Genomic DNA, 13,275 nt, shown 5'->3' with positions numbered 1-13,275 from the left:
AGATACCTTTTTATCCACCTCTTTGATCGCCTTCTCCTGCATCTTCTGAGTCTCCACCATCCCTTCCATCGAGGCCTTCAAAGGGGCCAGCATCTCCGTCTTCAGCTCTGCAAAGCAGCTTCTTAGGAACTCCTGCTCCCGCGACCACTGGGCCCACGCTGCCTGGTCCGCGCCGGCTGCCGTTTTGTATTCTCGCGCCCGTTCCACTCGCTTCCCCGCAATTTCTCTCTTCACGGCCCCACTCCTGGTCCCCTCCATGCAGCGATGAGGGAAACCTCTCCGGCGTCTCTTGCCACGACGGGAATCGCCGCCGAAGTGCCGCTACAGCTCCGTTAAAGGGCCCAAATGTCCAATCTCAGCAGGAGCTGCCGTGTGCGTGACCTATCCGGACATGGCCGCTACCGGAAGTCCGATTTCTGAAAGCTTTTACCAGTCTTCCACCCACCTTTCAATTGTAGCCTCCACACTCCCAAGCCTGGCTGCCGCAATGATTCCCCCTTTGAAGGCAGTAAGCACGTTGGCAAATGAGCTACCTCTGGACGGTATTTGAATCATTCAGCTCTGCAGAAGGGGACCAGATCACAGAGAGCCATCCGTAGGTGAGAGAATGCAATGTAGTAAGACTGTGTCAAAGTGATTGAGCTTCAAGCCTGGTCTAATGTTTAAACAGGTACAGCTGCAGCACGGAAGGAGATCATTAGGAACAAAATTCGAGCGATTGGCAAAATGGCCAGAGTATTCTCCGTGCTCAGGTGAGGGTTTCAATGTGGGGTTATTTTTAAAATCTTATCGGGCTCCTCTCTTGAGGTAGTCATAGAGGCGCACAGTACAGAAGAGGCTCTTTGGCCCATCGAGTCTGACACAACTACTAAATCTACACTCAGCCTACTGTCCAGCACTTGGCCCATAGCTTTAAATGTTATGAGAAAGTGCTCATCCACATACTTTTTAAAGTTTGTGAGGCTTCCTCAAAACCTCTATTTCAGCAAGCTGATCGTTATAATCACGGTCCTAATCTCTCTTTATGTGGCTCCATGCTAATCCATTTTATAAATCGAAGCATGGGTTCACAAGGTAAAAATGTCTCCCCGCCTCCATCATGTCTTGGTGAGTAATTCGCCTACGAGGTGTGATGTTGAACGGGTTGCTCCTAAATCGATGAACGTCTTGAGGTAGCTGCGCTCTCGGTGCAAGCTTGACGAGGAAGGGAGCAATCGACTCGGCCCCTGCCTCCTGTTCACAACCCGGTCACGCGCCCACTTCACATTTCTCCCTCCCCACCATCGCTAGAAAATACACATTATCCAATGAGTTAATCGAACTTGACTGGATAGCCAAATGGCACTCGGATGAAAACTGACCGCATGGGTGGAAATGTGACTCCAAAGCAATGGGGGGTTGGAATTTAAATGGCAGTTCCTCATCAAGTAACAGACCACGCTCCGTTTACATTTACGTCGGAATTTTACTTCCCTTGCTGTGCAATTCTGAATGCGTTCTCAATGTTCTACGTTCACAGAGAGGAGAGTGAGAGTGTGCTGACGCTGAAGGGATTAACTCCCACTGGAATGCTCCCAAGTGGCGTGTTGGCAGGAGGACGGCAGACCTTGCAAAGTGGTAATGATGCATTGCCTCTTCCTGTGCCTCAGGTGGATTGGGGCACGCCTCGCTGTTTCACTAGCACTGCACATAATGCATGTTGGGACTTTGTGAAGCTTTTTAGCTCCTGCCTCGGTGGCTGAACCCAAGTATAACGTTACACGTAGCCTGGGTAATATGAATGCACGCTAACCAGGGTTTAGATATGAAAGCTAATATTGATCATCTTTTCCTTCAATTAATTTTTTTTTTTCCGGCTTTTGCTCTGAGGTTTTTTTTAGGTCCTGGATTATTGATATTTTCAAAGAAGGTGGTTATTTCAGCAGAACTGTCTGTTGGTTGTGAATTCAGACATTTAAATATTTTAAACCTTGTCACCTACACTCTGAGCACCATTAGCTAAAGAGTCAGGCTGCATATCATGTTGACCGTGACCATACGAAACCTGGTTAGAATGTGCACAATTGCAAGCCTCACCCTGTACTCCAAACCTATTTTATTTATTGTACACCGTATCAGCCTTTTTCTTGGGGAGAGGAATAAATGAGGCACAGTAGCCATGGACTACACCACACACACCTCATGAAATGACCCCGCAGTATTTGTGTTCTGTTCGTGTTTGTGTGTACCGGTGTCTCTGCGCTGTCGGCTTGCTTTCAGAATTGTCTTCAGACCTTGTACACCTGCCTTTCCGTCCTCTGCAGATGAAGCAGCCTCCTGTGAGTCTGTCCTTCTCAGTGTTAGGTGTAGCTCTATGTCTGTAAAACCGTCAGAAGCATCTTTGCAGGAAATTGTGCAGCCTGTATGTTAATAATTTATGTCGGCACTTTAGATGGTTGCTTGTGCAAGCGTGAGTGTTTGAAATAGTGCTCAAATCTTTTGAGATTATTCCCATTGAATGGGCGGAAACCGGTATCCCTGCATCGGCTCATGATCTAACTTCATTTGAGTGTGCATACTTGTTTAATTCCAAAATAAAAATAGTCTGTGCAATTCCAATGACAAACTGGTTTGATTGTAATACTTTGCAACACCGGGGGTGGGGGAGAAAGCTGATTCCCAAAATATTTCTAAAGCTCAGCTGGAACATAATTTAGAGTTTGTGTGAGTGAGTGTGTGCGTGTGCTCGTAGAATGTCTATGCTAATACTAGCTGCAACCAAAACTGTCCACCCTAATCCCATCTCCTTGTGCGAACCCGTACCCTTTCATTTTTTTTCCCCTGTTAAAATGCTGATCCAGTTTTGCTTTAAATTATTTTATAGCCGTTGCCTCGTTAGCCACTTGTAAAATGATCTGTGTTGTAATAACCTGAATGCAACAAATTACTCCGAGTTCTCTCTTTGCCCTGTTGATATCTCCTGTTAATTGTTAATTGATTCACGAGCCAGTAATAGCAGTCTGTTGTTTGTGCCACTAACCTTTCATTGTGTTTTCAAATCTTTGTTAGATTCTTCCCCTTACCCTTTCCAAGTGGAAAATGACACAGCTTCATAATAACCTCTCTTGGTACCATTCTTGCTGGACTCTCCAAAGATCCTGCTTTTATACAGGAACGTTGGATTTTTATTTGACTTTTTTATGGTCTTTTCTATCTACAATCGTCACCAGTTAAAGATCCGCACATTTGCTCGGTTATATCTATCAGTTCCTGCCATCTGGTCAGGATCTTGTGTCGTTTTCTTTCACTATTTCTGAAAATGTATCGGTCTGCGTTTCCCTGCACTGAATTACATCTGCCGTTTTTTTTTTTCCTGCTCACTCTGCGACCCCACCTGTGCTCTTCACGACAAGCTTGTCTCGATGCCTAAGTTGGTATCATCAACAAACCTTGATAGGACTTCTCTTGTACCCTGTTCTGTGGTAAAATGATTAGCGATTGCAAATTCCGACTCCTGTCCTCTTGCCAACATTGTATCCTGACTGGCTCTAATCCAAGAATCGCTGATTTCAGAATAAATCTCTTGTGAAAAGTACCTTCTGAAATTCATAGATATAACCACAACACTTGTGCTATTTTTGCACCTTAATTTTGTGAAACACAGTCACCTGTCAGCAACATTTTTCAGCTTCCCCTGCCCAACCCTTGCCTTGCTAAGAGTTTATCCCTTATATAAGGCCCTTATCCCTTATTATGGGCTTTCAATGTTTACCAACAACTGAGGTAACATTAATTGTATATACTTCCTTGACTGAATGCTTTCCTGGTGGCAAATCTTTGGTAGTGTTAGATTACTCCGTCAGATTACTCTAATACTTCACGTTTTGGTGGCATCTGCCCCTCTGTGAGCCCAAATATTTCATCCCAGTTCTAATAATATAGTGAGTGCTCACAAAGCTGATTTCTTTCACTGAAAAGAATGTCCAAATTACACTTGACTGAAATTCAAATGATCCATAAATTTGCTCTTGCAATGAAAAACGACATGTACCCTACACTACTGAAACCCTCGTGACCAGACTGACACAGCTTCACACGTGCACGTTCCTCAATTCTGTGGACGTAAAATCAAAATTGGTTTCAAAACTGTAGCGATCGTCAATGGGGTTTCCTATTGAAGCCGTCCCACACCGCTGGGAAAGCCACGGGCAGGGGTGCGCTGCCATTGGGGGGGGGGGTGAATCGCAACAACCTGAAAATTCTGTCCCGGATCTTTCTTCCAAATCCGTTTCCTATTTATACCGGTGTATTATGTCCTCGTACAATGATTGGCAAGCTTTTATTTGTCGGAATCAAATTGGTTTATTTAATTCTCGAGGTGACGGGAAATTTAGCACCTTGGTTCTTGCTCCTCTGACGAGGAGCTGCAATTAATTGCTCGTCAGAGTTCCATTTAGGACTGATTCGACCTGCCTTAATAAAGCCTCCAGCAAACACTTGGAGATAACCCCACTCAGCGTAATATCTACTAACACCTCCTGGTTACACTACTATATAACAATGTACCCATCCTGACATTTCAAGTGGGATATTATAGGTGTACAATTGATCTTCGCCAGTTTGTGACATGTGCTCATAGTAACTCGACAGTCTGGTTTCCGCCAAGCTTGATTTTCTTTGCCGTTGAAATCAATGATTAAGCAGGCACCAATTCACTATGAACACATTCTGCACTAGTGGCAGAGACCAATTTCATTCCCTTTGTCTCCCATATGAGCTTCTTCAATCATTTTGCGGATGGAAGAAAACACTTGGTAAGGTGAGGACAGGTGCTATTGTTGGAGCTCCTTTATTTCACACGCAAATCAACAGTTAAACTTAAGTCCAATTTATCTTTGTTCAGTCATACAAAATAATGAAAATGCTGCACTTCCCTTTCGTCCGTCGCTGGGTTACTTTACTTGGACAAAGTGCTTCCTCACTGCCTGCTTTCTAATCTCGGCCTCCAGCTTTCAGTTTTCTTAAAACAAAAAGAAAGAGCAAATCTGTCTGGCTGCCTATGTATCTGCCTTTTCATCTCTCTCAACCCCTGCTGAACATGTGGAGCCAGGCACTCCTCCATAAGACCACTCACTGGAGCATGGCACGTCTGTCAATTGCCAACACAGGCTAACTTGTTGCATTTTTTGTGGTTTTGGGAGTGGGGAAGGTGAAACAACACAATGTTTAACCCATTAATGATACCACTTTAAAAAGGTTTATATATGCAAGGTATCCAGGACCAGAGATATTGGATCGGATTTTGTTTATTGTCACGTGTGCCGAGGTACAGTGAAAAGTATTTTTCTGCGAGCAGCTCAACAGATCATTAAGTACATGAGAAGAAAAGGGAATAAAAGAAAATACAAAATAGGGCAACACAAGGTACACAATGTAACTACATAAACACGGGCATCGGGTGAAGCATACAGGGTGTAGTGTTAATGAGGTCAGTCCATAAGAGGGTTGTTTAGGAGTCTGGTAACAGCGGGGAAGAAGCTGTTTTTGAGTCTGTTCGTGCATGTTCTCAGACTTTTGTATCTCCTGCCTGATGGAAGAAGTTGGAAGAGTGAGTAAGCCGGGTGGGAGGGGTCTTTGATTATGCTGCCCGCTTTCCCCAGGCAGCGGGTGGTGTAGATGGAGTCAATGGAGGTTCACATACTCAAACCTTTAATGGTAGCAGGATAAGGAGGCAAACCTATTTTAAACATTAACAGTTTATTTATATAGCACCGTTAACATGAAGCACCCCACAGGAGCATTATAAAACACAATATGACAGAACCACGTAAGGAGCAGTTAGGTCAGGTAACCAAAAGCTTGGTCAGACAAGTGCCTTAAAGGAGGAACGTGAGGTAGGGAGCCTTGGAGGTACTGGGATGGTGTTACAGAGCTGAAGGTCCAGGCAGCTGAAGGCATGACCATCACTGGTGGAGTGATTAAAATTGGATGCTCGAGGTTAGAAAACAGAAGGGTGCCTTGGTGTTATAAACCAAAGCTTGGAGTTCAAAAGCAAAGAAGTTGTGCGAACCTTGATAATACACTGGTTAGATCTTGGTCAATTCTTGGCACCAAACTTCAGGAAGGATGTTCAAGGCGTCTGAGGGGAATAGGCTTACTAGAACTTGACCGGGGAAGAGGAGCAGCAGCCTGTGGAGAAACTGAGACTATGTTCCTTTGAGCAGAGAAGCGGGGTTTAATACAATTCAGAAACATGAAAGATTTTGATAAAGTAAATATGGATAAACTGCTTCCGCTGGCAGGAAGCTAATAAACAGAGGACACATTTAACATAAACAAAATACCCAGAAGGGAGATGTGAATTATCTTGCGCAGTGAACGTATGATCATTTGGAATATACTTTTTCAGTCAGTATGTGGGGAGCAAATGCTGTCGTAACTTGTAAAAGAGAATTGGATAAATCCTTAAAAGGGGGAAATTTCTGCGGGTATGGAGAAGGAATGGGACTATTTACAAAGCTCCAACAGAGGAGCAGGAACATGGAGGATGTACCAAATGACCATCTCCAGCTTCATTTCAAAATTCGCACGGCCAGTTTGAGCATTCAGCTTTATAAATTTTTTTAAACCTGGAAACCGTAAAAGTGGCCAAGAAACAACCTTCAACCATCACCCTCTGCCTCCTGCCACTAGGCCAATTTTGGATCCCATTTGCCAAATTGACCTGATCCCATGGGCTCTTAACCTTCTTGATCAGTCTCCCACGCAGGACCTTGTCGAAAGCCTTATTGAGATCCATGCAGACTCTTATCCACTACACTGCCCTCATCTACACGCCTAGTCACCACCTCGAAAAATTCAATCACGTTTGTTAGGCATGTTCCCTCCCTGACACAGCCATGTTAGGGCAGCACGGTGGCGCAGTGGTTAGCCCTGCAGTCTCACGGCGCCGAGGTCCCAGGTTCGAATCCCGGCCCTGGGTCACTGTCCGTGTGGAGTTTGCACATTCTCCCCGTGTTTGTGTGGGTTTCGCCCCCACAACCCAAAGATGTGCAGTGTAGGTGGATTGGACACGCTAAATTGCCCCTTAATTGGAAAAAGTGAATTGGGTACTCTAAAATTTTTTTAAAAGACAAAGCCATGCTGACAATTCTCAATTCAATCCTTGCCTCTCCCAAGAGGAAATTCTGTCCCTCCGATTTTTCTCCAATATTTTCCCTGCCACTGACGTTAGACTCACTCGCACTGTAATGACCTGTTTTCCATCTCCTTCCTTTGAATAATATCTACCAGGTCCTCCAATCCTCTGGCAACTCTCCTGGATTTGAAAATCAGCATTAGAGCCCCTGCAATCTCCTCCCTTGCCTCACACAGCGATGAGGATACATCTCATCTGGGCTTGGGGACTTATCCACTTTTAAACCTGCTAAAACCCAAAAACACCCCTTTCAGTACTAATCTGCTCAACTATATCACCGTCCCCCTCCCTGCTTTCTATATCTACATCATCCTCCATAATGAACACCGATACAAAATTCTCATTTAAAACCGCACCTATGTCTTTCGGCTCCACACACCGATTGACACTTTGGGTCCTAATTGACCCTAGCCTTTCCCTTGCTACCCTCTTGCCCTTAATATACTGATACTACACTTTTCTTTTAATTTTGCTTGCCAATGATTTTTCAGTCCCCATCTTCGCACTCATTTTTTAAAGTACCCCCTGCGCTTTCTGTACACCTCTCGGGCACCCACTCTTTTGAGCCCCCTGTAACCGCCGTAAGCCTCGTTTACGGCTTACGGCCGTAAACGAGGGTTCTTTAGTCTCACCCTTTACATTTACGGGAACGTGTTGGCTTTGTACTCTCTCTGCTTCCTTTTTGAATGACTCCCACTACTCTGATGTGGATTTTCCTACCAGTAGCTGTTCCCAGTTCACTTTCGCCAGATCCTGTTTTACCCTATTAAAATCGGCCTTCCCACCCCCAATTCAGAAACTTTATTTCCAGTACATCTTAGTCCCTTTTAATAACTGCCTTAAATCTTACTGAGTTATGGTCACTATCACCGAAATGCTCCCCCACTGACACTTGTACCACTTGCCCGGCTTTGTTCCCTCACAGGAGATCAAGTACCGCCCCCCCCCCCCCTCTTGTAGGACTTTTGACATGATGGCTCAAAAAGCTCTCCTGGGTCCACTTTAACAATTCTACCCCCCCCCCCCCCCCCCCTCCCACCCCAGGCCTTTCCCATTTTGCCTATCCCAATTAATATTGGGGAAGTTGAAATCCTGTACTATTATTACCCTATTATTTTTACACTTCTGAGATTTGCCTATATAACTGCTGTTTTACGTCTCCCTGACTGGGAGCCTCTCGTCCACTCCAAGAAGTGTGATTGTCCCCTTTTTGTTTTTAAGTTCCAAGCATATGGTCTTGAGCTTGCCAAGATGTCATCCTCCCTCGCTGCAGGATGGATGCCCCCGCCCAACTTGCCTGAAGATTCTGTACCCCAGAATATTGAGCTGCCAGTCCTGCCCCTCCCTCCAGCTTTCATTAAATCTCCAAATAATTTTATTTGTGGTACTTTTTGGAGGCGATAAACAAATGGTTTAACAACCATGTATTAACGAAAGATCAAATTTTAGATGCATGTTAGAGACAGACAGTTTGGGGAGACTAATTATGTACAGTAAATGCAATCGTCGAGACTCTAGTCTTGGTGCAATCATCTTAAATCATTGGTGTCAGAGTCTAAACCCGAACCAAAATCTTGAAAAGGGACAAGGAAGCTCCTTTTTTTTTTTTTGGCCCATATCCCTCGATACCCACCCTGCCCATGTAACTTGTGTAACTGCTTTTTAAAGGAAAACATTGCCCCAGCCTCTACCACCGCCTCTGGCAGCTCGTTCCCGATGCTCACCACCCTCTGTGTGAAGAAATTTCCCCTCTGGTCTCTTTTGTATCTCTCCCCTCTCACCTTATACCTTTGCCCTCTAGTTCGAGACTCCTCTACCTTTGGGAAAAGATGTTGACCTTATCGATGCTCCTCATTATTTTATAGGCCTCTATAAGATCTCCCCTAAGCCTCTTACACTCCAGAGAAAAAAGTCCCAGCCTAGCCAGCCTCTCCTTATAATTCAGACCATCAAGTCCTGATAGCATCCTCATAAATCTCTTCTGCACTCTTTTAAGTTTAACAATATCCTTCCTATAATAGGGTGACCAGAACTGAACACAGTATTCTATGTGTGGTCTTACCAATGTCTTGTACAACTTCAACAAGACGTCCCAATTCCTGTATTGAATATTCTGGCCAATAAAACCTAGCATGCTGAATGCCTTCTTCACCACCCTGTTCACCTGCGACTCCCCTTTTCAAGGAGCTATGAACCTGTACCCTGAGATCTCTTTGTTCTGTAACTCTCCCCAACTCCCTACCATTAACTGAGTAGGTCCTGCCCTGATTTGATCTACCAAAATGCATCACCTCACGTTTATCCAAATTAAACTCCATCTGCCATTCATCGACCCACTGACCCAATTGGTCAAGATCCTGTTGTAATCTTATATAACCTTCATCACTCCCCTCGATGCCGCCAATCTTGGTGTCATCTGCAAACTTACTAACCAAAACAAATAACAGTGGACCCAGCACCGATCTCTGAGGCACACCGCTGGTCACAGGCCTCCAGTTTGAAAAACAACCCGCCACAACCACCCTTTGGCTTCGGTCACCAGGCCAATTTTGTATCCAATTGGCGACCTCACCCTGGATCCCGTGAGATTTAACCTTTTGCAACAACCTACCATGCGATACCTTGTCGAAGGCCTTGCTAAAGCCCATGTAGACAACGTCGACCACACTGCCCTCATCTACCTTCTTGGTTCCCCTTCGAAAAACTCAATCAAATTCGTGAGACATGACTTTACCTAATTAGCCCTTGCCTCTCGAAATGCCTGTAGATCCTGTCCCTCAGAATACCTTCCAACAACTTAACCACTACAGAAGTAAGGCTAACCGGTCGGTAGTTCCCAGGCTTATTCTGACAGCCCTTCGTAAACAAAATGACAACATTTGTTACCCTCCAATTTACAGGCACCTCCCCTATGGCTGTCGGTTTAAATATCTCAGCTAGGCGGCCGGCAATATCCTTCCTTCAAAGCTGTGTTACCACTTGTCCTGTTGCAGTGTAGCCATATAATCCCTACAGTGCAGAAGGAGGCCATTCAGCCCATCGAGACTGCACCAACCCTCTGAAAGAGCACACTATCTCGGCCCACTACCCTGCCCAATCCCTGTAACCCCACCTAACCTGGACACCCACTTAACAAAGAAGAAAAGAACAAAGAAAAGGACAGCACAGGAACAGGCCCTTCGGCTCTCAAAGCCTGCACCGATCATGCTGCCCGACTAAACTACAATCTTCTACACTTCCTGGGTCCGTATCCCTCTATTCCCATCCTATTCATGTATTTGTCAAGATGCCCCTTAAATGTCACTATCATCCCTGCTTCCACCACCTCCTCCGGCAGCGAGTTCCAGGCACCCACTACCCTCTGTGTAAAAAAAACTTGCCTCGTACATCTACTCTAAACCTTGCCCCTCGCACCTTAAACCTATGCCCCCTAGTAATTGACCCTTCTACCCTGGGAAAAAGTCTCTGACTATCCACCCTGTCTATGCCCCTCATAATTTTGTAGACCTCAATCAGGTCGCCCCTCAACCTCCGCCGTTCCAGTGAGAACAAACCGAGTTTATTCAGCCTCCCCTCATAGCTAATGCCCTCCATACCAGGCAACATCCTGGTAAACCTCTACTGCCCCCTCTCTAAAGCCTCCACATCCTTCTGGTAGTGTGGCAACCAGAATTGAACACTATACTCCAAGTGTGGCCTAACTAAGGTTCTATACAGCTGCAACATGACTTGCCAATTCTTATACTCAATGCCCTGGCCAATGAAGGCAAGCATGCCGAATGCCTTCTTGACTACCTTCTCCACCTGTGTTGTCCCTTTCAGTGACCTGTGGACCTGTTAACCTAGATCTCTTTGACTGTCAATACTCTTGAGGGTTCTATCATTCACTGTATATTCCCTACCTGCATTAGACCTTCCAAAATGCATTACCTCACATTTGTCCGAATTAAACTTCATCTGCCATCTCTCCGCCCAAGTCTCCAAACAATCTAAATCCTGCTGTATTCTCTGACAGTCCTCATCGCTATCCACAATTCGACCAACCTTTGCGTCGTCTGCAAACTTCCTAATCAGACCAGTTACATTTTCCTCCAACTCATTTATATATACTACGAACAGCAAAGTCCCACCACTGATCCCTGTGGAACACCACTAGTCACAGCCCTCCAATCAGAAAAGCACCCTTCCATTGCTACTCTCTGCCTTCCATGACCAAGCCAGTTCTGTATCCATCTTGCCAGCTCACTCCTGATCCCGTGTGACTTCACCTTTTGTACTAGTCTACCGTGAGGGACCTTGTCAAAGGCCTTACTGAAGTCCATATAGACAACATCCACTGCCCTACCTGCATCAATCATCTTTGTGACCTTGAAAAACTCTAATCAAGTTAGTGAGATACAACCTCCCCTTCACAAAACCATGCTGCCTCTCGCTAATACGTCCATTTGTTCCAAATGGGAGTAGATCCTGTCTCGAAGAATTCTCTCCAGTAATTTCCCTACCACTGACGTAAGGCTCACCAACCTGTAGTTCCCTGGATTATCCTTGCTACCCTTCTTAAACAAAGGAACAACATTGGCTATTCTCCAGTCCTCCCGGACATCACCTGAAGACAGTGAGGATCCAAAGATTTCTGTCAAGGTCTCAGCAATTTCCTCTCTAGCCTCCTTCAGTATTCTGGGGTAGATCCCATCAGGCCCTGGGGACTTAGCTACCTTCATATTTTTCAAGACGCCCAACACCTTGTCTTTTTGCATCTCAATATGACAGGCTATCTGCACACCCTTCTCCATACTCAACATCCACTAATTCCTTCTCTTTGGTGAATACTGATGCAAAGTATTCATTCAGTACCTCGCCCATTTCCTCTGGCTCCACACATAGATTCCCTCCCCTGTCCTTCAGTGGGCCAACCCTTTCCCTGGCTATCCTCTTGCTTTTTATGTACGTGTAAAAAGCCTTGGGATTTTTCTTAACCCTATTTGCCAATGACTTCCTTCTAGCCCTCCTGACTCCTTGCTTAAGTTCCTTCCTACTTTCCTTATATTCCACGTAGGCTTCGTCTGTTCCCAGCCTTTTAGCCCTGACAAACGCCTCCTTTTTCTTTTTGACGAGGCCTGCAATATATCTCGTTATCCAAGGTTCCCAAAATTTGCCATATTTATCCTTGTTCCTCACAGGAACATGCCGGTCCTGAATTCCTTTCAACTGACATTTGAAAGCCTCCCACATGTCAGGTGTTGATTTACCCTCAAACATCCGCCCCCAATCTAGGTTCTTCAGTTCCCGCCTAATATTGTTATAATTAGCCTTCCCCCAATTCAGCACATTCACCCTCGGACCACTCTTATCCTTGTCCTCCAACACTTTTTACTGAATTGTGGTCACTGTTCCTGAAATGCCACCCTACTGAAACATCTACCACCTTGCCGGGCTCATTCCCCAATACCAGGTCCAGTACAACCCCTTCCCTAGTTGGACTATCTACATATTGTTTTAAGAAGTCCTCCTGGATGCTCCTTACAAACTGCCATGTCCAAGCCCCTAGCACTAAGTGAGTCCCAGTTAATATTGGGGAAGTTCAAATCTCCCATCACCACAACCCTGTTGCTTTTACTCGTTTCCAAAATCTGTCTACCTATCTGCTCCTCTATCTCCCGCTGGCTGTTGGGAGGCCTGTAGTAAACCCCTGCAGCCGCTCCGAGACATCCTTGACGCTTGCACCAGGGAGGCAACATACCATCCTGGAGTCGCGATTGCGTCCGCAGAACCGCCTGTCTATTCCCCTTACGATTGAGTCCCCTATCACTATAGCTCTGCCATTCTTCTTCCTGCCCTGCTGCGCAGCAGAGCCAGCCACGGTGCCATGAACCTGGTTGTTGCTGCCTTCCCCTGGTGAGCCATCTCCCTCAACAGTATCCAAAGCGGTATATCTGTTTTGCAGGGAGATGACCACCGGGGACACCTGCACTGCCTTCCTACTCTTGCTCTGTCTTTTGGTCACCCATTTTCTATCTCTCTCAGTACCTTTCACCTGCGGTGTGACCAACTCGCTCAACGTGCTATCCACGACTTCCTCAGCATCGCGGATGCTCCAA

At 45.7% G+C, this 13,275-nt stretch overlaps 1 protein-coding gene across 5 annotated transcripts in view; it reads left to right on the top strand.

Annotated features, from left to right (window-relative positions):
* The window catches only part of LOC140403688 (serine/threonine-protein phosphatase 2B catalytic subunit beta isoform), a 153,977-nt gene that overhangs the window by 135,742 nt on the left and 4,960 nt on the right, over positions 1-13,275 (top strand). For 4 of the 5 annotated variants that reach the window (XM_072491860.1, XM_072491859.1, XM_072491863.1 and 1 more), the window contains 2 exons: positions 671-752; positions 1,520-1,617. In XM_072491860.1, the coding sequence (XP_072347961.1) occupies positions 671-752; positions 1,520-1,617 (180 nt within the window). Of the gene's footprint in view, positions 1-670; positions 753-1,519; positions 1,650-13,275 lie in introns of all 5 variants that reach the window. The other variant, XM_072491862.1, reaches the window with a different exon arrangement.

This window comes from Scyliorhinus torazame, chromosome 28, assembly GCF_047496885.1.
Source record: "Scyliorhinus torazame isolate Kashiwa2021f chromosome 28, sScyTor2.1, whole genome shotgun sequence".
NCBI lineage: Eukaryota > Metazoa > Chordata > Chondrichthyes > Carcharhiniformes > Scyliorhinidae > Scyliorhinus > Scyliorhinus torazame.
Note: the sequence above shows the minus strand (reverse complement) of the source record. Positions and strands in the feature narration are given on the sequence as shown.